We start from the raw sequence: 27,911 nt of genomic DNA on the forward strand, positions 1-27,911 counted from the left end.
TGGATGGAGTTGCACTGCCCGATTCAAGACTTGTGTGTATTCAGGGTTTCTTCCAGGACTTATGTTCCTGCTTGAAGAGTAGTGCATTTGTTTGGTACTGATTTTTCTGCATATTTAATTTTTTTTAATGTGCATAATTTTAAATTGCTTTTCTATTTATCTTTTTATGCTCTGTAAGCTACTCAGAGTCGCCCTACTGGGAAGATGGGTGACCTATAAATTTAATAAATAAGTAGCCAGGTGCCATCACTGCTTCACAAGCTCTATTTTTATCAGTTGGCTTCAGAGTGAAATTCAAAGTACTGGTCAAAGCCTATATAAGACCTTCATGGGATGGAGCCTGACTATCTGAGAGATCAGCTATCTTCAATAATTTGGTCTATACTTTACATTTAGGCAGAACTGGCTTATTCTGCATCCTACTGATTGAACAATGTTACCTGACAGAAACTAGGAAGTGTGCCTGCTCATTTGTAGTACCTGCTCTCTAGAATATTACCTCCAGCCCTGGAAATCTGGACAGGTCCCACACTGTTGGGTTCTGGAAGTCCTTGAAATCTTGGATCTGCTCCCAGATCTGCAGATAGGGGGATCTATTGGGATCCCATCATTTTTCCTTTGGAATGTTTGTGGGGGTGTTGTGTTTACACTTCTGGATGTTTTGGGTTCAGTTGGAAGGTGAGGGCTGCCTCGACTGAGCTTTGCATAATTTCCTTTGGAACAGTGATAAAATCACCCTCAGCGTTTTTCAGTAGAGATAGTCATAAATTTTAGGATGGCATAAAACAAATTATTGTGTAAATCTCTGTGAAGATAAGAAACACTTAAGAGCCAACCATCCCTAAATTATTATCCAGCCATTATGTAAAGGGTCATTACTTACATTTACATAGAATTTACTGATTGTCCTTTCTTAAGATAGGGTAGGAGCTATATTGCAGAGATACCTGGAATTTGAGCTTATGGCTTATCTTAGGGCTGCTGCTCAACTTAAATCTCTGACACCCGTGATTAAACTGCTTACATGCAGGGATGAACCCAGAATGATCATATAACTGTCAGTACTATAATGTCCTCTAGCTGGCAAAGGAAGAGGAAGTATACAGTATCACCCCAAACAGGAGCAAGCAATATGGACTTGCACAAAATCTGCATGTTTATTTTTAGGTATAGATACAGGAAGTCCTCCACTTACAATCATTCATTTAGTGACCATTTGAAATTATAACAGCATTGAAAAAAGTGACTCACAACTTGTGTTTACAACTATCACTCCTCCCCCTGGTCACATGATCGAAAGATGGACACTTGTCAACTGGCATGTATTTAGGACAATTGGAGTGTCCCAGGGTCATGTGATATTTGCAACCTTCCCAGCCAGTCTCTGGTGAGCAAAATCAATGCCAGAAGCCAGATTTGCTTAATGACTGCATGATTCACTTAACAACTGCAGTGATTTGCTTAACAACCATGGTAAAAAACTCATAAAATGAGGCCCAGCTCATTAACAACTGCCTTGCTTAACAACATAAATTCTGGTCCCAATTATATTTGTAAGTTACAGTTCTCAATTTACACCCATTCATTTAGTGACGGTTCAGTTACAACTACACAGAAAAAGGTGACTTATGACCAGTCCTTACACTACAACCATTACAGCCTACCCCACAGTCACACATTCCAAATGCAGCTGCCTGACAACCAGCATATATTTACAATAGTTGCAGTGTCCTAACAACTGTGGCAAACTAAGATCAGATATGACAAACATAACAACGCTTAGCAATTGTAGTTGTAAATGGAGGATTACCTTCATAAGGTGAAAGATTTTAGATAAGAGTTACGATAATTTAAGTAGAACCACAAGATAGATTTCACAGAGGATGGAAGATCTCATTCTGCATTGTTCATGGCACAAGTGTCCATCCACCACGTATGATCAAAGAAGTCAAGATGGTGATTATGACAGAACTGCAGATAAATAATAGTGAAGCTTCAATTATACCGCAGCTGCCATCTTTACTTTTTTTGAATTTCCTATTTTGCAGACGTCTATGCAGTTACAGTTCTTAAGTTCATATTGTCTCTTCCTTTGTGTCTTCTTTTAGCCAGACTTGCGTTGGATTGCCCTTTAAACAATGAAAAATGCCTTCAAACTGAAGACTGTCCCCCGTAACGCAGACAACAAAATTAACATACATTTATAATCACTGTTGGCTTGCCTTTGAAAGAAGAGTCCCAAACACTTATATTACAAAATTATACGCTGAGTAATCCTTGAGATTCTTGGCACTTTTGTGTCTAAATTGAGACTATAGATGAGAATAAACCCTTTGGAAGCTCTTGCTGTATCATCCAATGACAAGTTAAAAATAAATTTTCTGGGCTTTATTTAAACAGGATTTTCAATTCCCGTCTTGGGCTGTTTCCAAAAGCTTTGGATGCAACTTCCTGATTTTTCCAGACATTGTTATCCAATTGCCATATTAAAAATAAAACAGGGGGAAAGACCACAGGATTCTTTTGATTTTAATTAAATCCAAGTTAGTCTCTTCTTGATCTATTACAGCCCCCTGGCACCTGCTTCTTTTTTGAAACTTAACCCTCCAACATTGTGATTCCCCCCACAACCTTCCTGGCTCTGTGGACTGGCAGTGGGGGCAGAGCGGATGGGGGAGAAAGGATGGTTTCACACACACACAAGCCATTTGAAAATGCAGTTTCACGCACTCATGCACTTGCCCATCACTTGTGTGGCCTAGTTTCCAACGGGCCGCAGCCCAGGACAGGACTGCGGACTGGGGATTGGAGACCCCTGCTCCAACACACTTTTCAATTTACAAGTGAATTTTGCCACTTCTCACCTTTACCATTGCTTATGGTAAAAAATAAATATATTTGATTGTATCAGGTTACTATCAATACTAGTATTGTATAGTATCAGGTTAGTTTAGTAGAATTAGTGCTAAAGCAGTGCTTCTCTAACTTGGCAGGTTGAAGAGGCATGGACTTCAACTCCCAGAATTCCCAACCAGCTGGGGAATTCTGGGAGGTGAAGTTTAGACTTCTTCAATCTGCCAAGGTTGAGAAACACTGGGCTAAAGCAACACTGGAAGTGGTTTCAAGACAGAAGTGGGAACTGTTTGTGTAGAACATGACTGAATTTATAAAGCTAGAGTCACCAGATCAAAATTGCAAAGGTAGAAATAACCATTAAATGGTGGCAAAGAGATATGAAAATTTTCTAGTGCGACAATTCAGACCTGACAGCTTTAAAACACCATTTCTCCAAAGAAGCCTTCAGACTTACTCCTAAATTTCATCATGGACCCAGGTCGGTCTCAACTTGCTTTTGGCTGGGTAATGTGAGAAGCTGAAGGCAAACAGTATAAAAGCTAATGGAGCTACAATGAAATTAAATTATATTTTGATTAAAAATGCTCCCTTCATAATGTCTTATTTGCTCAGCCTTGACCATGTTAAAATATTGCCCCAAGTGATTATGGCTATTGAAAATACGCTTTCCTATGACAGAAATAGTGTATTGGTATAAAACTAAGTTTTTTAAAAAAAACCTAATAATATTGGTATTATATATAGATTTATTCTGTACAGCTGTCATTTCTGGCCAAACAGGTTTTGCAGCATATTTATTTACAGTTTTCTGGTTCTACAGGTTAATATCTGAGTTCATAATGTATCTAGGGTGGAGACAGATTTTTTTTAAAAGAACAAAATCTTAAATCAATTGCAAGAAGTTTTGTTTCCAATGCCATGCTGTATATGCATGCCTCTGGTCCTTCATCTCCACAACCTTAACTCTAACTCTACAAAAAAACGACACCACATCTTTATGGAAGTTAAATTTGGCCTGAATTATGCTTAATAATAGAAATAACAGGACTACTGTAGGACTTTGCTGAACAGCAAAATCAATTTTATTTTGTTGCAGAGTGCAGAAGTGAGGAAATAAATACAAATGAAATGTTTTCAAAAAGTTTATAGGAATATTCAAGGGTCAAGGGTCAAGGAAGTGACCCATAGATAAAGGCTTTGAGGTGGAAAGAAAACAGTAAGAAAAGATAAAAGATTATGGACAATAAGAAAGCATACAGATCCATGTAATTAATATAATAATATAATATAATATAATATAATATAATGTAATATAATATAATATAATATAATATAATATAATATAATATAATATAATATAATATAATATAATAATATAATATATATAATATAATATAATATAATATAATATTATAATATAATATAATATAATATAATATAATATAATATAATATAATATAATATAATATAATATAATATAATATTATAATATAATATAATATAATATAATATAATATAATATAATATAATATAATATAATATACTTAGGGACGCGGTGGCTCAGTGGGTTAGGACGCTGAGCTTGTCGATCAGAAGGTCGGCAGTTTGGCGGGTCGAATCCCGAGTGCCGCGTAACAGAGTGAGCGCCTGTTACTCGTCCCAGCTTCTGCCCACCTAGCAGTTCGAAAGCACGTAAAAATGCAAGTAGAAAAATAGGGACCACTACGGTGGGAAGGTAACAGCGTTCCGTGCGCCTTTGGCGTCTAGTCATGCCGGCCACATGACCACGGAGACGTCCTCGGACAAGCGCTGGCTCTTCGGCTTTGAAACGGAGATGAGCACCGGCCCCTAGAGTCGGAAACGACTAGCACGCATGTGCGGGGGAACCTTTACCTTTACCTTAATATAATATAATATAATATAATAATATAATATTTATTTCTTTTCCTTCAAAGAGTTCAAGGTCAGATATAGGTAGTCTTTGACTTACAACCCTAATGGAGCCCACAATTTCCCACTGCTAAGCAAGGCAGTTGTTAAATAAGTTATGCCTCATTTTATGACCTTTTTGCCACAAGCAAATCACTGTGGTTGTTAAGTGAATCATGTGTCTGGCTTCCCCCATTGACTTTGCTTATTGGAAACTGCCCTGAAAGGTCTCAAATGGGATGCTGCAAGCGTCTCGACTACTTAACAGTTGCCAAGCACCCAAATTTTAATTTTGTGACCTGATTTGCATTTGGCCCCCATTTCTTACTGAATTACTAAAACTAAGATCACCAGAGAGAAGACACTCATTAATGCATGGACATAAATTCTCTTCTCCATGTTTTACAGATTTGCTTCTAAATAAGAGATGGGATATGGGATTAAAAGATACTGCTTGTAACCTTACAGGGGGCAAAGAGTTATTAAATTTTTTATACTTGTGATGAAGACTGGAAGATACTTCTTTGATTTCTTTTCTTTCTTATACTCCTTCCTTCCTTCCTTCCTTCCTTCCTTCCTTCTTTCCTTCCCTGAACCTTTCCTTTTCTTCTCTTCTTTTTCTCTAAGTTTAGTTTGTAATTGTAAAATTGTAATCAAAATTCTTAATCAAAAGTACATTTGATAAATCAATGTGTATCCTAAAGAAAGCAGTGAGGGGTTTTGGAAATCAAATTTTATGAAGAATAGTGGAAAGAGTGGGTATGTTTACAATAATATTCTTCAACGTTGTTATAACTCAATGTTTAGAAAATGTGGATGCTGCAAACAAATGTTCAAGTTTGCATTTTTAAGATCACGGGAGTTTATGTTTTTCAGTGGGTAAAGTTATAAATGTATTTAGGAAACCTTTGATTTTGTTTGAAGGATTTACTGTGATCAGCAAAATATGTGTGAAAATTTTAAATCTAAAAATTAACTAATCTCATTTTGTGACCTTTTTGTGACCCACCTGACATTTTAATAATAGCTCTTGGTATAAACTCGCTTAGCATAAAACTTTTCAACAGAATATTCTTCAATAAAAAATAGTAGTAGTTATAGGTAATAGGGTCTAATCTAAATGATTAGATCCCAAGCTCAATTAAATTTCAGTTTTTGATATTTATCATTGCATTTGTATTTAGACTTTTCCTTGTAGCTTGTGCAAGATCACAGATCCACTTAAGATCCATAGATTCACATATGGATTTTCACTCAGTAACTGCAATTGAAACCTGTTCAATATTGTCCATTTTCTGCATTTTAGTACTTACGCAACTACTAGACTTATAATTTGAATGCTTCAATAAAGCAGTTTCAGCTCTGATCAATTCTTGTAAACAACCTGTGGATGCAAAAGTGATGTGGATCTGGTTTGGCCTGGGGATCATGGGGAACATGTGGAAGTGGTAGGCTCAGAATGGACCCCAAACCTTTTGCAACTCTTTGGTTAGATACCTTCAAAGCTGGCTGGTGGCTTTGGGCCAAGTCACTCTCTCTCAACTCAACCCATCTCATAGGGTTGTTGTGGGGAAAACAGGAGGAAGAAGAAGTATTAGATATGCTCATTACCTTGAGTTACTTATAAAGTAATAAAGATGGCAGGATGGATTTATGGATGGATGAATAAGCAAGCAAAAACGTAAGCAGATTTTCTCAGTTGCTCCAGAAGGTAAGCCTGGAGTGCATGGGAACAGCAAAGAAGCAGACTTTGGCTAAACTTTAAGGAAAAACATCATAATGGTTATTCAATAATGGGAAACGAGGTTGCCATAGGAGACAGATGGCTCTCTTTCACCGGTGCAGACACTTTTAACTCCATCCTGCAAAGTTTGTAGAACTTGCATGGAGAATTGGGTTGAGACGACTGACCAACTCAGATCCTCTGGCTGCAGGATTATCCGGCCTAAATTTACACTGCTGTTCATAACCCTAGCTTACTTTACAGTGATTTTGTAATCTTAGGATACATAAAATCGTACAGTATTGCTTCATATTTATAAAACAATTTGGAGACCGTTTGGCTAGACAGTCGATGAAATTACCATCACCACAATCCCGGGGAAGAAACGCCAGATGAAGAGCGGTTTCTTCATAGCTCCTTTGCAACGTCTGCGAATTCCACCGAAACCGGTGTAAAATCAGCGCGGTCCGGGGATGCGTCCCCCGTTACACGTGTATACAGGCCACCTCCACCACCAGGCCCGCGCCCAGGGAACCCTCTTCCTGCGCGCTATCTTTTTTCGGGCCAGGGGAGCCTCCCCATTTCCTTGGGCGCGGAGGCGCGCTTGCAGCTTGGCTAGCCGGCTGGCCGGGAAAAGAGGAGGGGGCTTCCCCGGGGGCGCGCTTGCTCTAGCGCCCCCCCGCGGTCCCCGTTGCTCCCAGCCGGGTCACGTGCGCGAGTGACAGAAGCGAGCCGCCCCCGCCGCGGCACCGCAGTTCCTCGCCGCCGCGCGGCCGGGGTGGAGCGAGGGAGAGCGCGCTGCTGCTGTTGCTGCTGCCGCCGCCGCCGCTGCTGCGCCCAGTGCGTGAAGCCGGGAGGGAGGCAGCGGCGAGGTTGCAGCGGGCCCACTCGGCTCCTTGCTACCCCGCCGAAGGCTCGCCTGGATCGGGAGGCGGCGTGAAGAGCAGCAGCCGCAACAGCAGCCACGCCACCATGGCGGGGCTGAACTGAAGCGGCGGCGAGGGAGGAGGGAGAGCGCTCTGCATACCCTCCTCCAGCCCATCCCTGGTGGAGCTGGGCTGGGCAGGGCTGGCGCTGCGCGTCGCGGGGCTCCTTCCCAGCTGAGCCCGCGCGATCACTCGGGCAGCCGAGTCCGGCGCGCGGGGGTGGGGAGGGCCGGGCGCTTTTGTGCTTTTGCCACCCGCTCGCCCGCCTCTTCCTTTCCCGTCTTTCCTCCGGGGCGGTGTGTTTGTGTGCGCGGGTCGCGAACAAAGACCCCCGGGCGCACCCGGCGCGGCAGAGGAGGGCGCAGGGCGAGCGAGAAGAGCGCCTTCCCGGGATCGACTATGGCGGATCGCAGCCTGGAGAGCCTCTCTCTGCCGCTGGAGGTGAGAGCGCGGCTGGCCGAGCTGGAGCTGGAATTGTCGGAAGGTAAGGCGAAGCCGGCGCGGGGATGGCGGGGCGAGCCCTCCGCGGCCGGACCCCGAGGTTGTTCCGTGGTCCCTCCTCGGGGCGCACGGCACTGCGCCAGCTCCGGCACCCCCGATCCGGGGAGGTTTGGCGGGAGAGGGAGCGCCCATCTTCCGCTGGGGAATTTCTGGGTCCTCCCGAGCAAGGGAAGCGGCGGGGCGACTGGAGGGCGCGAAGCTGGGGTGCGCGTAAATGTGCAGGCGCTACCTGGAAGGTGGATCTGTCTCCTCCGCAGTATACAGGGTCTCGCCTTCCCGCGTGTGGGTGGGTGGGTGGGTGTGTTTAGATTTGGCATGTGTCAGTTGATTTTTGTGGGCGTCAGTTCCTCCTGGTATGTGGGTGACATCGCCAAAGAAATGGGGTGTGTTTGTGGTGGGGGCGGGGGGTGTCAATATCCCTGCTGAAATCCCCCTCTCCCCCCCTTTTCCTCTCACGCTCTTTCCCCTTTGGAGCTCTGGGTCCGAGGGGAGCGGAGGCAGGACTGCATTTATCCCTCCGTTCTTTCTAGTTTCTTCGGAAACTGGTTATTAATGTCATTGCGCTGAAGGGGGTGGGGGAATGATTCTCGATGGCGGCTGTTGTCTTTGCTAGCACCATTTGGGCTGGCTGCGTATTCAAGATATAGGGGTTCTGCTTGGTGATAAATCCCGTTTCCCTCTCTCCTTCTTTTTCTTTTTTTCTATTCTTCCTGCCACAGTGCTAGGAAAGATAGAAGGAAGACGAGGAGATGTTGGCAGGAGAGATGCTGCTCCAGCTTTGTATGCTTTATTACAGAGAATGGAAAAATCTTTAGGGCTGGGCTTGTGAGGGATCTCATCCTGCCAAGGGGGGGGGCGGGGGAAAATACAGTTTTGATTTAAAGAAATCGCTACCAACACCAGCGCCAAAAACATCTCTTATCTAATGTAAGGATTCCTTTGCTCTTTAGGTTTATCTAGAGTAGAATCTTGTGGTTCCCTATTTAATCAAGTTTTGGATAGGCACCATCAGTGCCAGTTGCGTGGTTTATAACTGATTATTCTTGTTGTGGCTAATTTTTACATTTTGATTGAAGATAGTGCAATTATTCAATGTTTTGGTCCTTTCTTGGGTCCTGGGAAGTTCCTCTGCATAAAAAAAAAATCTTGCAGATTTCTTAAGATTGTATTCTTTTTCTCATTTGGCTAATAAATGTTGAATGGTGTGATGCACATCTTATGCAAAGTGTGTGTGTGGCTGTTGCTGCGTGTATCTTTTCCTGCTTGCCAATACAAACATATGTGTTCTAAAGCTCACACATTTTCGATCAGATTTGACGTATTTCCTTTTCCTAGCTGTATTTCTCTGGCTGGAGTCAAAATCTCCACTTCTAGTCAGTCTTTCAAGTACTTAAGGAAAGAATGCTAGGGGAAGGGGGGGCTTGTAATTTTGAAAAAAAGCCTTTTCTTTTCCTTTCGGAAAGGTTTGTTCCCATCACATTTTGAAACTCAAGGGGAGCAGGACGTAACCAGGCACAGCTCCAAACTAAGGAATGGAATAGTTTGACACACAGCCTGTATTTATTTCCTCCCTTTCTTTTCCCAGTGTGTTTTTTTTTCTTGTGTAACGGTTTCAGAAGGGCCTGTAGCCAGAAAGTAAAAAGCACTCATGCCATTTCCATTAGTGGGGAAGAACTGGTGTTGATGTTGCATTTTTTTTTCTTTTAACGCCTTTGGGAGGGGGAACCACTTGGGACTGCTGGAGTCCTTTTGCATTCCTCTGCCATGTAAAGGGCAGAGGAGAACTGCAGCATTTGCAGCAACTATATTAAGGGGTTAAAGCAATATTGACTTATTTAGGCAAGGAAGTGTGAGTGAATTCGTGCACACAAAACCACACTTGTAGATCTATGTATAAAAACAATGTGGCAAGATAGAAGCACTCTTGTAGCCTGTCCAATTTATAGGTCCACTAAGATTTCCCCCCCCCCAACCCCCCAAAAAAAACAAATTAGAGGAAGAGATTCTATGGCAAAGATCCGATGGCTATTCTGTTCACTTTACAACTTCTATTAATCCTGCAATCCAGCAGTCCTGTTGGGGTAGTGCATTCAGAAGTAAGCTGCACTGTGTTAAAAGAGATAACTTACTTTAATTACTCTTGGTAAATAAATACACTTAAGGTGTTACCTAACAACAAATAACGTTTATTTCAGAGACAGTGATGCTGATGTGTTTTCTGATAATTTCTTCTCTTCTAACAATAATTAGAAAATATGATAAGTTTCTCCTTTTCTAATGATTTTTTTCCACTTCATTTTTATGCCACTTTTAGGAAAAACTGTGATCAGTTGAAACTATGGTAAAATAGTGTTTTAACTCTTATATGGTCCTATAAATATCCACATCATATTTAAGTTTTCAGTAGATCTCTTGAGATTGTGGCATTTCCATAAATCAAATTGGGAAGGCAAATTTTATACCTTTCTAAATGTCTTGTTCAATGAGCAATAAGCTTTATATGTAACAGTTTTACCAAAAAAGGTATAGGGTTCTGATTGAGTAGTTGTGGCTTCCATCTTAACTGTTTTAAAAAAACTTCTCTTTCCCTTTCCTCCATTCCCAGATATCTCTGGTAGAAAGGTTTCCATCACGAACATCAAAACTGATTTCTCTTAGTTTGCCCCAGCCTGGTATCTTCCTGAATGAGATAGATTATAGTTCCCATCAGCCCCAGCCATTAGACATCCTAGCACTCATCGTGGCAGATTATAGACAGGTAATGTAATGTGGTACTCTGTATATAAATGTTAGGAAAATGAAATTGTAGCTGTATTGCATAGGCATAATAAAAATATAATACAACAAGAAAAGCTTTAAAATATTCAAGAGTTTAAAAAAGAAAATGAAGTAGGAATTTGCAGCTTTGTAAAATAATTGTGTTTATATAAAGATACTGAAGTAGAAATCTTAAATATAAATATATTATCTTGCGAGACATTTTCGTTGAACTCAGGGGAAACTGTCTTTAGTTAAACTGATGAATCTATAAAGCTCCCAGGTTCATATATAAGTTTCTGAGGATATTTTCTTCCCTGCTATTGAGTTTGAGATTTTTTTTTCTTTTAAAAGCTTGTGACCTTATTCCATGTTAATGCAGAAATGTATAACTTGCATAAATGCATTTACAGTATATAACATGTTTGCACATTAATGTTTGCATTATGTAATCTTACTTATGCAGCAGTATACAGTTTACAACCCACCAAATGGTCCACAAGTGCATTCTAGGCCCCATATAGGGATATAGGAAGCCTCTTTCTGAATCAGTTAATTGAATCATCTGGTTTGGTGTTACTATTTCTGATTTGCATACATCATCATCAGGACAGGCTTGATGTGGAGATGTTGTAGGTTGAATATGTGGCTTTTTAAAAATCTAGTTTACGTTCTGACACTATACTGTGATTTTTCCAGACACATACATGCTAGTGACCCAAAATAGCTGCAGTGGGCTGATAAAAGAGGCAGCATTATTTGCCCATAAAAAACTGTCCATGTGACCAGCCAGTGGGCACCGCCTCTCACCACGTCAGGTTTTAGATTAGCAATCCGAACATCCAAACACTGACTATATTGATTGGCACATGTTTAATGCCCTACAAAGTGCAAACAGGTTGTTTAGTTTTCTCTTTAAGGAATACCATTGTCCTGAATTATTTAACTGAATAATATCACTTGAAGAAAAAAATATCCTTCAACATTTCCCCACTTCCGCTGGTCTTTTCTCTATCAAAACTATTGGATTTTTTCAAATATCATTCTATTATCAACTCTAGGTATGATACTTATTTCAGTAAATTCCCTAGCTATAAAATAGGAACAATATTTTGTTATGTTCCAGGTTTATAGGGGACAAAAATAAAAGCTATAAGTATTTTGGACCCCAATGGTTTTTTGGTGAAAAACTGTTCAGCTATATATTGTTATCAGCAACCCAAACGTTGTCCTTAAAGGAAAATGATGAAGTTACATTGGCCAGTTTTATAGATTACAATAAGCCATCATAGAGTTTGTTTGACTTTCTCTTAGTGGGTTACACGAACCCAAACATTATTATTTGTTGGACATGGTTTATTGATTGGGTTTATATATGAAACCAGCCGTTTTTGCTTGATTAACAAACTAGATTTCTATAACTATGGACAGCCAACATGAAAGGCAGAGAATTGTAGTCTATATGGAAGGATTCCAGTTGGGGAAGACTGTTAGAAAACACCCATCAAGAAGAGATTGGACAGCCATTTGTCCAAAATGGTATTCTATAGGGTGTCCTGCTTGAGCAGGGGGTTGGACTAGAAAAGCTCCAAGGTCCCTTCCAACTGTGTTATTCTGTATTTTGTATTTTTTGTAGAGCTGGATATGATTCTTTTGTTTGATTTTGGAGATAGGTTGAGTGTATTAAACAAACTGTATTCAAAAACCTGCTAAATCTGAGATCCCCAACATTGCTCTCAACGTATGTATAGATATGTCTCATGGTACCTCTAAATTTTTTGTTCCTCCTTCTCCTTCTCTTACTACTTGTTTACATATTTCATTAAAAAGAAAAAAAATAGAGGCCTACAGTATCATAATTATTTCCAATCACGACCTTGGATTGCACATAGGCCTTGTAGAGTACTCCTCGAAATTTATGAATGGCAATATCAGAATTAAGGTTACTCTATCTGGACTGTGAAAATCCAAACAAACACTTGATGGCAGCAATTCAGAAATCCTTTTTTCTTTCATTGCCATATTGTGGTAACCTGGATTTTTTTTTCACTTCCCAGACATAGTAGGTAGCCCTATTTATGCTTGGTTTGTACACTTGCTTCCTATCCAGAAGAGTGCATAAATAAATTAATGTAGACAGGGAGTATCTCAGGGGACTACAGTGCGTGTCCAGGGCAACCATCAACTGTTTGTCTTCTAGTAAATTGTTTTTTTTCCCTGACTGACCGTAATTGTGGCAGCCATCTTGAAAAGGGGCACTCTTCCTACACATGGCTAATTCTAACCCCAAATACTCCTTAACGTCCACTGGCCCTAAACTTCATTTAGATTACACCATTTTCTTAATAAAAGTGAAACATTGAATTGAATGCAGGGCACAGTCTACCTTACATTATCTTGCAGCTAATCTATGTTTCCAAATTTAATTGCTCAGGAGAAGGCAAAAATGCATTAGATATGCTAAATGCTCCTTCAGGTAAGTACTGTGGCATAATTTTATGACATGGCTATAAACTTCACAGGAGTTTGTCATCTATTTTGAGAAGAAGGAAGCTGTGTAAAACCTTGGATTATACTTCAGCGGCAACATTATGATCTTTGAAGAAAAAAATATTTTAATTGCATTATATGAAAGTTACCTAATATGATTACAGTGGAGTTTCATTTTGTGTTTTTACCTGTGTGGTATAAGAAGCAGAAAGGATTGCTTCTGTTCAGCTATCTGACGCCAGTGTCTTTTATTTGATTAGTTATTTTGCTATATTTATTGCCTTATTATATCAACTCAGGTCAATGTACAATAAAACCATAAAATGATATTTAGAACAGATAACCTAGAAATCCCTTAATACCCACATTAAATAACTCAATATAAATTGACATATCAAATGAAAATAAATAAGATGCCAGATATTCTTTGCCAGGAGAGAAAAGCCTATTAAAGTGTATTTTTTCTATATATATATTTTGAAATATCATAAGTAAGTGCCAGTTCCATCTGTGTGACACCATGTTTTGCAGTGTGGTGGCCACCACTTAAAGGTCCATATCCCTCTTATCTTCTGCAGAGATTGGGTAATAATAATAACAATAATAATAACAACAACAACAATAATAAAGTTGGAAGGGACCTTGAAGGTCATCCCCTGCTCAGGTAGGAAACCCTATACCATTGCAGACAAATGGCTGTCCAGTCTTTTCTTTCCAGTGTTGGAGCATTCATAGCTTCTGGAGGCAGGTTGTTCCACTGATTAATTGTTCTGTCAAGAATTTTCCCTTAGTTGCAGGTTGCTTCTCTTTGATTAGTTTCCATCCGTTGCTTCTTGTCCTACCCTCAGGTGCTTTGGAGAATAGCTTGACTCCCTCTTCCTTGTGGCAGCCCCTGAGATATTGGAACACTGCTATCATGTCCCCCTTCTTCAACAGAGCCAATGTTGCCATTGGTAAAGGATGGGAAGAATTATTTTATAATTTTGCTGTGTTGTGCTTGAGAATAACCCTTCTCCAGAAATTCAGTCAGCCTCCTCACCAATGGGTGCTTTCGTAATCTACTAAAATATTATTTTGGAGAGCCTTTGTGATCGTGAATTACTGCTTTTTACTGTGGACACTGTTTTATATTTTTTAAAATGTATGTAAATTATTGAAAGTCTGTCTAGGTTGTAGTAATGCAAGTCAAATAACTAATTGAATAAATAAATGATAAGGTGTTGGATAATGTAGCCCATTGCTATGTTATAAATGACTTTGACTAAATGAATTGGGTTTAGATGTTTATGGAAACCTGTGCAAAATAGGTGTCATTCTACAATAGCTTTTGACAAACTAACTCTGTCCCATTTTGTACCAACTGAATCTTCATGATTATTTTCAAACGTTGCAATAATCCATCCATCCTTCCTTCCTTCCTTCCTTCCTTCCTTCCTTCCTTCCTTCCTTCCTTCCTTCCTCCCTCCCTCCCTCCCTCTCTTTTGAAATTTATATGGCCACCTAATTACTCACAGAGACTCTAGTGGCTTACAAGCAATAAAGACACAGCATAGAATTTTTTTTAAAAAAAATAATGTCACTCCCTGGCTACAACACACAGTCAACTGAGCCATTTGATGGGCTCCATCCCTCTCTGGGTTCATCAGGCCTGCTGGCAAAGCAAAGTCTTTAGGTCCTTATGAAAGAGTTTCAAAATGGAGGGCAGTTTAATTTCTGAAGGGACGGTATTCCAAATGGAGGGAGTCATCATGGAGAAGGCCCTTCTTCTGTGTCCTGCCAGATGTACCTCTTTAGGGTACGGGATCTGCCACATTGCTTGCCTCTCGACACTACTGGGTTGGTGGATGTGACCAGCAAGATGGTGTATGGTGATAGAGGTACCCTTCTTGATTCAGACTTCCTGGAAGACTAGGCAAATTGCTCTGCAGATTGTGAGAAACAGGTTTTGCCTAATATTTGTTAATGGCAATTTGTCAGACAGTTGAGTTTTATGTTAAGCCCAAAGAAAATTGAGGGCAAAATTGAGGTATAGATTACAAATAGCTTGTATTCCAGAAATGAATGTTCTGCACTTTCAATGTCAAACGAAGTAAATCTTTATAATTAGGAGAACTAGATATAGAGTATAAAAGAAATGTGACACAGTGTCATCACATTTATAAACAAAAAAACCCTCCCTTAGGAATATGTTTTAAGCTGTGCTGGTTTTCCGAAATTCATCTTTGAAGTGTTCCTTAACAGTAATAAAAATGAGTTCACATTTGATTTTTAGGAGTACCTCTAGAATTCTTGACTTGAAGCAGTATTTAATTTAATTCATTATCTGGGAGAGAATATTGTTTACAAAGAGATACATCTGGCAATGTATTGTGGGAAAAGTTCTATTTTTATAGGCTGCTTTGGTGAATCTTTTGAAGTCCTGTTGGATTAGCCATAATATGTAGGAAGATCAGTCTGGAATGAAGAAAGTTAACCCACCAACATGCAAAGACCACTTAGATGGAATTTCAGTTCAAAATTCACTATTTTTTTACAGCATAAATTAAGCCAGGAAAAATACCCTCTTATTCTATGTATTTTTTTTAGAACTGAAGTAACTATTATACTGTATTTAGATTTTTTTTTCTTATTTGAAGATTATAATACATAAATTTGGGCCATTGTATGTTCTGATTAAAATTAGTAATGAAAATGAGATGTAGCTTCCTTTGACTCTTTATTTGATATAGAATAGAACATTTCCATTTAAATTTGTTGTTAGATTTTTCCCCAGTGTTGCTGCTATTATTGTTTTAGATTCTGTTTTATGTCATAGCTTTTTCAATGTTTTGTTTTACATAAGCTTTTTGTGAGGCTTTTAGGAATGGAGTAAGTTTTTAAAAAAATGACATTTCTGTAAGCAGAGGACAGAATCAGAAATCATTACCTATGTGTGTTACGTAGTTTAGTAGATTGTTGTTTCAGTTCATTTGTCACAGAAATTTCTGTTGTCCTTCAGTCGTGTTCTTGAGTCTTTTAATATAAAATATTCAACACTTAGAATGCACTCACTCTCTTGAATCCCAAAAGACAACAGCAGTGAGAAAAACAGGCCAGCCAGTTTATCAAGCATAGAACTGGTCATAAAATCATATTTGGCAAATTCACCATTAAATTTGTGGATAGAGAAATTGAGTTTCTGTAGGCCATTGTTCTCAACGTTTCTCACCTGTGGATGGTTGGGGACTTGTGGGAGTTGAAGTCCGCATATCTTAAAGTTGCCAAGGTTGAGAAACACTGCCCTAACAAAGGAGAAATTTTTGAGCCATTTCCTGAAGCCAAGATTTCCCATTAGTGGGAGAGGTGGCACCATTACTATAAACAAGTCAGATCTTCTGTTAGGAATTAAATTGAAGTGCTGGAAGCTGGAAGGCTGTGTAGACTGGGAGAGATGCTTTAAAACAAGACATTCTTGTACATCCTTTGTCTATCATATAATTAAATAAATGTAAGAACATGACACTCCACCTATGCTGGTGTCAGCACAATTCCCATTAAAAGAATTTCTAAAAGCACTAAAAGTTTCTTCAGTGAATTTGGATTAAGAACTACCAGTTAAGGAAAGTACAGGAGCATTTTTCTGCCTGATGCTACAAAAATATTAGGAAGACTAAAGTCATTCTAATTAAGACAGCTTTACTTTGATACTGTCTGGATCAATGTTTCCTAAAGTTGGCAACCTTTAAGGTTTTTCGGACTTCAGTTTCCAGAATTGTCCAGCTGGCATTTCTAGACATACTGGATTCCAAAGCCCAGTTGTGATATTTTTAGCTCTTTGTTGCCCTATCTGAGTAATATTGGATTTGGAAAGGACTCTGTAAAATTTTGGATCAGGCTCGTTGGATTTGACACTTGCTGAAGGAGGAAACTTCACTGTTGTGCAGATGTTGTAATTCAATTTTTACTTTATATTTTGAGTATCTATAGCCTATTATGTCCCCAGGTTATCCTACAAATTCAAATATGTGGCTTACATCAAGCTTCACAGTGAATATCTCCATAGTCTGCCTTGGTGATTGTAATTATGACTAAAACCTGGACTAAATTTGGTCTTGTATCATTCCCAGAGTGAAGATTTTCTAAATATATGAATTAGCATAGCATGGCCATGTAGGGTGCTTTGTGCAGTAAAATATCTGCTGTAGCATTATTACATTCAGTGGTTGGCTTTACCCATTGAAGTAAACCACAATTTTTAATTATGGCTCATTGAATAAGTCACAGTTGGATAGATTTCAACATCACACTGTCAGTATACCTCATTTCCTTTTATTTTTTGTAGAGTGTACATAGCACGAAATTATGTGCCAAGTCTGACTTGTAATACCTGCGATTTACAATCTGATATTTCCTTGGCATTTAAGCATACTTGAATTTAGTAGAACAAGTATTATTTAAAAGTAATATTGTATAAGCCAGAACTCTGCTTGGATATTGTATAAGCCAGAACTCTGCTTGGCATCACATTATACCTGTTTGCCTTACATGTGCATACACTTCTAATCAGAGCTCTGAAATGCTTAGCATGCAGTCTCTGAAAAGTATTTTGCAGTATGACTGTAGTACTTTTTTTACAACACTTTAGAGTAGCTGTTTATTTTCCAGAGAGGGTGCACCAGCAGCAGAAGAAGGTGGAGCTGTTGCTAAGGTGTTGCACACAGGTGCTACATTCCTGCTCTGAAGCATTATTTGATTGTGGAATCTGGAGAATTACACAGTCCTGCTGTTAATATAGCAGGAAGTTGTAATTTGTGAGAGTGATATGGGCCAATTTTGCACTTACCGGTATAATGATCAAAGATTTTGTGCAAATTTGAGTTAATGCCTCCTGTCTAGTTTCTGTTAGAATCCCGTGTCACATTTATCATGAGACTAATTTTCTAATAAATATGTTTCTGTAGTTTTAAGGAACTAAGTCTATAACCATTCAAACTTATAACAGTGCAGAAAAAGTGGCTTATGATTGGTCCTTGCACTTCCAATCATCACCGAATTCCCATGGTCATGCTTAGCAACTGGCATGTATTTACCACAGCTGCAGTGTCCTGAGGTCATGTGATTGCCATTTGTGACATTCCCAGATAGCTTCCAATAAGCAAATCTGTGGGGGAAGCCAGATTCACTTAATATGATTAACAATTTTGGCAAAAAAAGATTGTTAAAATCCAACATGTCTTAACAATTGCCTTTGTTAGCAATGGAAATTCTGGTCCCCATTGTGTTTGTACATCAGGGACTGGTTGTACCATCTGGATTTATACACAGTGAATTGCAACTAGTCCTCGACTACAACCACAATTGAGCCCAAATTTTCTGTTATTAAGTGAGATATTTACTAAGTGAATTTTGTCCCATTTTACACCTTTTCTTGCCACAGTTGTTAAGTGAATCACTCCAGTGGATAAGTTAGTAACCAGTGGCATCCCCAGGGCTTTTTTCCTTATAGAACGCTCAGAACAGAGTTCTGGCACCTTTTTTGGATGGAACCTTGTAGGATAGACAAGGCGGGTTGTATGACGTGTGAGTTCCGGCACCTTTTTCTTTTACAAAAAAAGCACTGGGCATCCCCATTGACTTTGCTTGTCAGAAGGTCACAAAAGATCATGTGACTGTGGGACACAGCAACGGTCATAAATATGCACCAGTTGCCGAGCATTTGACTTTTGATCACATGATCCTAGGGATGCTGCAAAGGTCATAATTGTGAAAAACGATCATAAGTCACATTTTTCAGTGCTTTTCAGTAACTTTGAACCATCCCTAAATGAACTGTTGCAAGTCTTCAGACCCGTGATATTTGGATTACATCTTTTAGCTTCACTAGAGAGAATAATTTGTTTTGCATTTATTAGATCACTTTGGAGTCCTGAATTGCTCCAGTTGGTTTGGCAGATTTTGCTTCCTCTCTGTTCCTCTTCTTCCATTTGTTACATGACGGAACTTGTGAGTTCTTCAGCAGTGGGGAAAATAAAGTCTCAGTGCACCAGAATTAGTTCTGTCAGCAAAAATAAGAGGGCTGTCCAGAAGGAAATATGGCTGGCATTATTCCTTATATACGTTGGAAGAGACCAAATCCACATTCTTGGATGTATTAACTAGTTCAAGGTGGAGGCCTTGGTTAGTTCCCTGAGACTTGCCAACTATGCCTGTTTTAAGAATAGAGAATGTAAATAAGGTATCATAAAACTTTCCACAATTCAGTGATTTGGGGATATAAACTAACTTACTTCCAGAGTTCTGATCGTCCAGCTATGCCACTTAAATCATTACTCTTTTTCTCTGAGAAATGCTAAAACAGAACAGGTTTTCTAGTAGTTAGGTCTTTAAATATTATCATGAATAGTAATGAGTAGTGGTGGAGGAATGCATATGTGTGGAAATGTATGTTTGTTGGGGAAGGAATGTTCAAAGAAATAAATATTATGCACCCAGCTTTTTGCTTTAGCAAATCCTACAGATTTTATTAGACTTGATGAGAGGTTTTCAACTATTAAAGAAAGAAGTCAGCCTGTTCATTAAACCTGAATGCTTAATCAGATATCTTTTAAGCACAATATAAAGAATAAAAGTACTTGAATAATTTATGTGGAAAATAGATCCTCTAGATGAAAGAGGCCTTGCTGTTTCCTATTCACTAAAAAAATGGAGATGAGAATCTATTTTTCACATAATGGTATTATTAATGAAAGGCGTGTACGTGTTCTGAAGTGGTATCATGTAGACCAAAGGTGGGGGACTATGGCCTCTTTATGATTTGTGGACTTCAACTCCCAGAATTCCTTTATGCTGACTTCAGAATTCTGGGAGTTGAAGTCCACAAGTCATAAAAGGACCATAGCTCCTCATCCCTGATCTAGACCTCCTGTTAGAAGATAGAAAAAAGTTACTATACCTGGTAATAGTTGCATACACCTCTGAAAGAAGATTCTAGGGGGCAGCTATTAATTGGCTGAGGGAGCCAGCATTGTCTGAAGATGCTTCTGTGGTCATGTAGCCATCATGACTCTCTACACCGAGGTGCACATAATGCTGTTATCTTCCCACTTAAGTGGTACCTATTTATCCATTGGTACTTGTATGTTTTCGAATATAGGAGGTGGAGCAAGGAATGGGAGCTCATCCTGTCACGCAACAGTTGGGTCTTGAATCAGTTTTCCATCTTATTCATTATTATTTCCATGCGCTCGTGACCTCTCGTTTGGACTACTGCAACGCTCTCTACATGGGGCTGCCCTTGAGGACCACTTGGAGGCTCCAACTGGTACAGAGTGCAGCCGCGAGAGTTGTGTTGGGAGTTTCCCGATACTCCCATGTTATACCCTTGCTCCGCGAGCTGCATTGGCTCCCAGTTGTCTTCCGTGTGAGATTCAAGGTGCTGGTAATGACCTACAAAGCCCTTCATGGCATGGGTCCGGAATACCTCAGGGAGCACCTGCGTCCGGCATCAACTTCCCTCCGCCCAGTGCGCTCCCACAGAGAGGGCCTCTTCAGGGTGCCACCGGTCAAAGAATGTCGACTGGTGGCCCCCAGGGGGAGGGCATTCTCTGTGGGCGTGCCGGATTTATGGAACCATCTTCTGGTTGAGCTCCGGATGGCACCCGACCTTCGCTCCTTCCGGCGTGATCTAAAGACCTACCTGTTTGAACAAGCCGGCCTGGCCTGATGGGTGATGGGTTTGGGTTTTATTGCTTTTTATGTATTTTAACTTATTGTTATAGTTTTTGGGCATCTTGTTTAATCTCTTTTAATTTTTGTCTTTTAACATGTATTGCCCTGTTCACCACCCTGAGTCCTTTGGGAGAAGGGCGGTATACAAATAAAATTATTATTATTATTATTATTATTATTATTATTATTATTATTATTATTATTATTATTATTATTATTATTATTATTATTATTATTATTTCCATCTGTCCACATCATTATTTTAGCCTGGAAAATTTGGTTCACCAGCATAGATGCATTAAAAATAACATGCTTTTTTTAAAGTTAAAATTGAGTTAAAATTATCTAAAGCTTTTGGGAATATCAAATAGCCAGCTAGATTTAGATTTGTTAAGATTTGTTTTAGCACCATGTTCCCCAAGGTGGTGCCCTCTAGATGTGTTAGGACAGTTCTCATCTCACCAACCACGCTGATTGAAAATTTGGGGAAATGCAGTTCCAGCATGTTGGATATGGTGAAGGCTTTGCCACAGGATTTGGGTTACAAGGGGTCTTTAATGTATCAAATGATTGGCATCTTGAGAAATACTTTGTTTTTGGTTTACACAAGTTGGGACCATTTTGTGATGTTGTATGAACATATATTATTTTTCATGTTACCACTCGAGTATAAGCCGAGACCCCTAATTTTACCCCAAAAAACTGAAAAAAGTTATTGACTCGAGTATAAGCTGAGGCTGGGAAATGCAGCAGCTGGAGGCTGGATCCCCCGAAAGACGTCTCTGCTGAGATGAGAGAACGGGGTGGCAAGCCGCCGAGAGAATGGGGCGGCCTGCTGTTCTCTCGGTGCAGCACGGCAGAGTCTGGATCTCGCGAAAGAAGTCTCTGCCGAGAGAATGGGCGGCAAGCCTCCACCACCCCATTCTCTCAGCGGAGCGCTCCACTGCCCCATTCTCTCGGCAGCTTACCACCCCGTTCTCTCATCTCAGCAGAGACGTCTTTTGGGAGATCCAGCCTCTGCCGTGCTGCACCGAGAAAACAGCAAGCCGCCCCATTCTCTCAGCGGAGCGCTCCACTGCCCCATTCTCTCGGCGGCTTGCCACCCTGTTCTCTCATCTCAGCAGAGACGTCTTTCGGGAGATCCAGCCTCTGCCGTGCTGCACCGAGAAAACAGCAAGCCGCCCCATTCTCTCGGCGGAGCGCTCCACTGCCCCATTCTCTCGGCAGCTTGCCACCCCGTTCTCTCATCTCAGCAGAGACGTCTTTCGGGAGATCCAGCCTCTGCCGTGCTGCACCGAGAAAACAGCAAGCCGCCCCATTCTCTCGGCGGAGCGCTCCACTGCCCCATTCTCTCGGCAGCTTGCCACCCCGTTCTCTCATCTCAGCAGAGACGTCTTTCGGGAGATCCAGCCTCTGCCGTGCTGCACCGAGAAAACAGCAAGCCGCCCCATTCTCTCGGCAGCTTGCCACCCCGTTCTCTCATCTCAGCAGAGACGTCTTTCGGGAGATCCAGCCTCTGCCGTGCTGCACCGAGAAAACAGCAAGCCGCCCCATTCTCTCGGCGGCTTGCCACCCTGTTCTCTCATCTCGGTGGAGAATTCTTTCGGGGGATCCAGCCTCTGTCACCCCCTTCTCTCAGCTGAGCAGCTGAGAGAAGGGGGCAACAGAGGCTGGATCCCCCGAAAGAATTCTTCGCCGCTGAGAGAATGGGCGGCAAGCTTCCCCGCCCCATACTTCGCGGAGCGCTCCAACGCCTCGTTCTCTCGTCTCAGCGGAGACTTGTTTCGGGGGATCCAGCCTCTGTCACCCCCTTCTCAGCTGGGCAGCTGAGAGAAGGGGGCGGCAGAGGCTGGATCCCCCGAAAGAAGTCTTCGCCGAGAAAATGGGTGGCAAGCTTCCAGCACCCCATTCTCTCAGCGGAGGCTTGCAGAGGTGGCGGCGGAGCTGCACACGCAGCTCTCCAAACCGCCGCCGCCCGTTTGGAGAGCTGCTGCCTTCGTCCATGTTTGACGAAAGCAGCACCTCTCCAAACTGGGGGGTGGAAGTTCTTTTTTTTTTGTTGACTGGAATATAAGCCGAAGTGGATTGTTCAGCCCAAAAAGTGGGCTGAAAAATTCGGCTTATACTCAAGTATATACGGTATATTGATACCTGAAACAGCCTGTATATGTAATCCTCAACTTAAATCATTTGTTAGCGACTGTTTAAAGTTATGATGGTACTGAAAAAGCAGCTTATCACCTGTCCTTTGTTGCAGTATCTACAATCACATGAGTGAAATTCAGATGTTTGAAATCTGGCATATATTTAAATTGGTTGCATTGTTTCCCATTTGCAACCTTCCCAGCCAATAAGCAGAGTTGTTGAGGGAAGCCAGATTCACATTACAGGCTCATGATTTGCTTAAACCATGGCACAAAAGTGAAATTGGGTGTGACTTTTCCCTCACTTAGCAATGGAAGTTCTGGTCCCAGTTATGGTTATAATTGGGATTGTTGGTACTCCTTGGTAAATCAGTTATTTATTGCTCACCTTTTAGAATTACAGTGTAATTGCACATTTATAGAACTCCCCGCCACCCTTCTGCTAAGGTATAACATCATTGGGATACAGTATTCAAATAAAATTAGCTTTGTATTCTAAGTGACAAATGAAAATATGCTAAAACTGGCCTGTAAAGCCTCTTTTGTGCTATTGTAATAATTGGGATTTGACCTATTAATTAAAGCTGATCAAATGGAAATAATTAGGCTTCATTTGTAAGTTGGATAGCAGTTATAAAGGGTGTATACACTAGTACATATTAGAATGTTTTTTATATTTATTAGTGTTTCCAGATGAGGCCTGGCAATTCCAAATACCTCTTAAGTCAGTCAGAGAAGATAGTGGGTAAATGTTTCCTTTAAGGACTTCTGAAAGGAGTATCACAGATAACTTCCAATCACACTATTGTGTTACATCATTATAATCTCTATCAACAGGATGTTATAAAATAGCAGCTATTTGTCTCAAAATGTATTTTAGGCCTCATAGGTTTTCATAATAAAGTCTCTGTCTCTCTCTCTCTCTCTCCCTCTCTCCCTCTCTCTCCCTCTCTTTCTCTCTCTCTCTCTCTCTCTCTGTGTGAATAAGTTTGTTTATGTGTGTTTGTGTGTACTTGAATTCATAACTCAAAGGTGCAGTATTTCTTCTGGTTTGACAGCTAGGCGAGCTGCACTTCATTCCTTTACTTCTTGCTTGTCTTTCTCTAAAATAAACGCCAAGGAAAGATTAATGTTCAGTATTCTTTTCTCATTTAATGTTTGTACATTAATTCTACAGTAACTAGAAGACAAGGTAATTGGATCTCCTGGAGAAAAGGTTGCCCTCAGGCATAAGGGGGCACGATAGACTTTTGAACCCTGTGAAATTGTATACAAAGATCTCTTCTTCCTTTTCCTTCAGAAATCAGGGATGCAGCCAATGTTGGTCATGGATGCTTAACCCAGCCACTTTTATCGGGTGGGGGCAACAGTAGCAGAATCCTCCAGTCTAGATGAGAGGTCTGTGCATTTTTCCCTCCCCACAATTCGTTATCTGCTGTTGTTTTAGCCTCTGCAAACAGGCACCACCGGTTGTGTGTAGTAAACCAGCAGGAGGGCCCCTGTTCTAATTTGGAAACACATTGTAATTTGGGGTCCCATAACTGTTTTGCTTGGAAAGCATATTTGTTTAAAATCTTGACAGAGTGCTTGCTGTTTCATTCTGAAACTACAAAGTAAACATGATTGGGTTCAGTGGAGTCGTCTCAGAGGCATTTGTACATAGGATTGTACCCTGTATAACGCTGTATTGATGTTTTACAATGTGAACAAATGAGTTCATATGTTGAAAATTGCAGTGTCCGACACATCTTCTCAAAATCTTTGGTTTCATCCAAAAATAGCTTTTACCAAAGTATCTCTCACTGGCCTGCAATCTTTTGCTTTCTTCTTAGCTCTTAATATCAACCTTGCCGGTGCGTATAATTAGTCCTTGACTTATAGCCACATTAGGGACTGGGACCTCGGTTTCCAAGCAATGCAGTTGTTAAGTGATTTGCACCCAAGTTTATGACCTTTTTCCTGTGGTCACTAAGCAGATCATGCAATTCATGTTATTAAATGAATCAAACTTCCTCCATTCATTTTGTTCATCAGAGATCCCTGAGGAAGGTAGCAAATGGTGATCATGTGATCCTCTAGGATACTGCAAATATTGTAAATACATTCCAGTTGCCAAATGCCAAAATTTTGATCATGTTACTGTGGGGACACTGCAGTGGTTGTAATGAGGAGACTGGTTTTAAGTCAGTTTTTCAGTAACTTTGGTCATTAAACAAGTGGTCATAAGTCAAGGAAATATATATGTATGTGTATATTCCTTTATTGATAGGATTGAAGTTCGGAATTGACTTGCTTTTGGATCGTAGTGATCAGGGTGGATATTTGCAGAAATTGCCACATATTACACATTATATTAAGAATTCTGTGTAGTTTCTCTCTCTAGTTAAAAAGAAATCAAACCGTCCCTTATATTTTTATCAGATTTTGGTCCTACTTCTATCTTTTCTGCACTGTAGAAAAGAATCTAAGAAGCTGGAGGATTTTTCTCTGTCTCTAAATAATAGGATAAATAGTTGTTCTCAGATTTTTGATAAAATTTATCTTTTTTAATAACATTTGGAAGTGCCTATTGAATTTGATATGGAAGCTTCTAGGATATTTCCATATAATCCTTGTAGCATTAATGAGATCACAGGATAATAAGATAATGGAATAAGAGTTGTAAAGGACCTTGGAGATCTTCTAGTGCATGGGTCCCAACCCCCAGTCCATGGACCGGCCCCAGCCCACGGCATACCAAAAACAGGGCCGCACAAATAAAATCCCATCCACAGGATGTAGGCAATACACTAAACCATGCCCCGTCTAGTCCATGGAAAACGTCTCCCCATGGAAACAGTTCCTGGTGCCCTAAAGGTTGGGGGCCACTGTTCTAGTGCAAGGAATTGGGTATACCATTTCAAACAAATGATTGTCCAATCTCTTTTTAAAGACCTCAAGAGATGGAGCACCCACAACTTGTGAAGGCAAGTCGTTCCACTGATTAATTGTTCTAACTGTCAGTAATTTTCTCCTTATTTCTAGGCTGGTTTTCTCCTTGATTAGTTTCCATCCATTGCTTCTTGTCCTAACTTCTACGCCCTCTCCTTTATGGTAGCCCCTGAGATATTGGAACACTGCTATCGTGTCACCCCTAGTCCTTCTCTTCATTAAACTAGACATACCCAATTCCTGCAATCTCTCTTCTTCTCCAGAGTACCTGAGGGCAGAACAAGAAGCAACGAATGGAAACTAATCAAGGAGAGAAGCAACCTAGAACTAAGAAGAAATTTCCTGACAGTTAGAACAGCTAATCAGTGGAACAACCTGCCTCCAGAAGTAGTGAATGCTCCAACACTGGAGGTTTTAAGAAGAGACTGGACAACCATTTGTCTGAAATGGTATAGGGTTTCCTGTCTGAGCAGGGGGTTGGACTAGAAGACCTCCAGGGTACCTTCCAACTCTGTAATTGTATTCTATTGGCTTTTTTGGCTGCTGCCACTAGGACTCCAAGAACCCTCTCACAGTTACTACTGATCTGATAACAAAATATTGACAAGTGTGCAGATCTTTATCCAGTGGAATATACTCAAGTGCTCCAATCTATAGGACTTATGATCAAAGTGGCTGAGAATTTTGGAAATTGTCATTAGTTCTGGAAGGTACAAGATTGAGAAAGTTGATCTTGTAAATGAGACTGTTGGCAGTTAATATGAACATTCATGGACAGACAGCACTAATAAAAAGGTTGTTAAAAATACAAGACTTTTATTTGGACCTTTGCCCATATAAATCAGCAAAATGTTAATTTATTCTTTTGGAGTCTAGCAAGAAAACAAAATGTACTGAAATTCCAAAGATTAGGTAGTCAACTATATTCGAGCTCTTGGGTGGTTATTCCTGGGAGTTGTCTTCATTTGTGGTTAGGTTATTTGCTTCGTGCATTAAATAATTAAATGTATTGATAGCCTTGCTTTGAAATCTTACAAATATGTTGAAACTACTCAAGATTTTCTAGCCCATTGGTGAAAAGGAGGATTTTTGATCACAGCACATCTGGAAGGTGTCAAGAGAGAGGCATATGTGAGAAATATAAATGCCAGAACACAAAATACTTTAACTTACACACAAAAAAAAAATTGTTTTATTGTTGTTGTTAGTTGTGAAGTCATGTCCGACCCATCGCAACCCCATGGACAATGTTCCTCCAGGCCTTCCTGTCCTCTACCATCTTCTGGAGTCCATTTAAGCTGATGCCTACTGCTTCAGTGACTCCATCCATCCACCTTTTTCTCTGTAATCTCTTTCTTCCATTGCCCTCAACCTTTCCCAGCATTAGGCTCTTCTCCAGTGAGTCCTTCCTTCTCATAAGGTGGCCAAAGTATTTGAGTTTCATCTTCAGGATCTGGCCTTCTAAAGAGCAGTCAGGGTTGATCTCCTCTAGGACTGACCGGTTTGATCACCTTGCAGTCCAAGGGACTCACAGGAGTCTTCTCCAGCACCATAGTTCAAAGGCCTCAGTTCCTTGGCGCTCAGCCTTTCTTATGGTCCAACTTTCACAGCCATACATTGCAACTGGGAAGACCATGGCCTTGACTATACACACTTTTGTTGGCAGGGTGATGTCTCTGCTTTTTAGTGTGCTGTCTAGATTTGCCATGGCTTTCCTCCCCAGGAGCAAGCATCTTTTAATTTTTTGGCAATACTCCCCATCTGCAGTGATCTTGGAGCCCAGGAAAATAAAATCTGTCACTACCTCCATTTCTTCCCCATCTATTTGCCAGGAAATAGATAGTTTTATAGTTATAGTATATTCAGAATTTTTATGATACAATATTCCTCTGAAGTTTGAGCTGAACCAGCTGGGATTATGTGGAAGGTATGTTACCTACCAAGTCT

The 27,911-nt window shown here is 40.4% G+C and overlaps 1 protein-coding gene across 2 annotated transcripts in view; it reads left to right on the forward strand.

The window, feature by feature from the left end:
* Nucleotides 1–7,796: 7,796 nt before the first annotated feature.
* Nucleotides 7,797–27,911, forward strand: part of DIP2C (disco interacting protein 2 homolog C) — a 348,741-nt gene continuing 328,626 nt past the window's right edge. The window contains exon 1 of one of the 2 annotated variants that reach the window (XM_083378215.1): nucleotides 7,797–7,918. In XM_083378215.1, coding sequence (XP_083234341.1) covers nucleotides 7,834–7,918 — 85 coding nt within the window. In that variant the 5' untranslated portion in view covers nucleotides 7,797–7,833. The remainder of the gene's footprint in view (nucleotides 7,919–27,911) is intronic. The other variant, XM_083378214.1, reaches the window with a different exon arrangement.

This window comes from Vipera ursinii (assembly GCF_947247035.1).
Source record: "Vipera ursinii genome assembly, chromosome: Z".
Taxonomy (NCBI): domain Eukaryota; kingdom Metazoa; phylum Chordata; class Lepidosauria; order Squamata; family Viperidae; genus Vipera; species Vipera ursinii.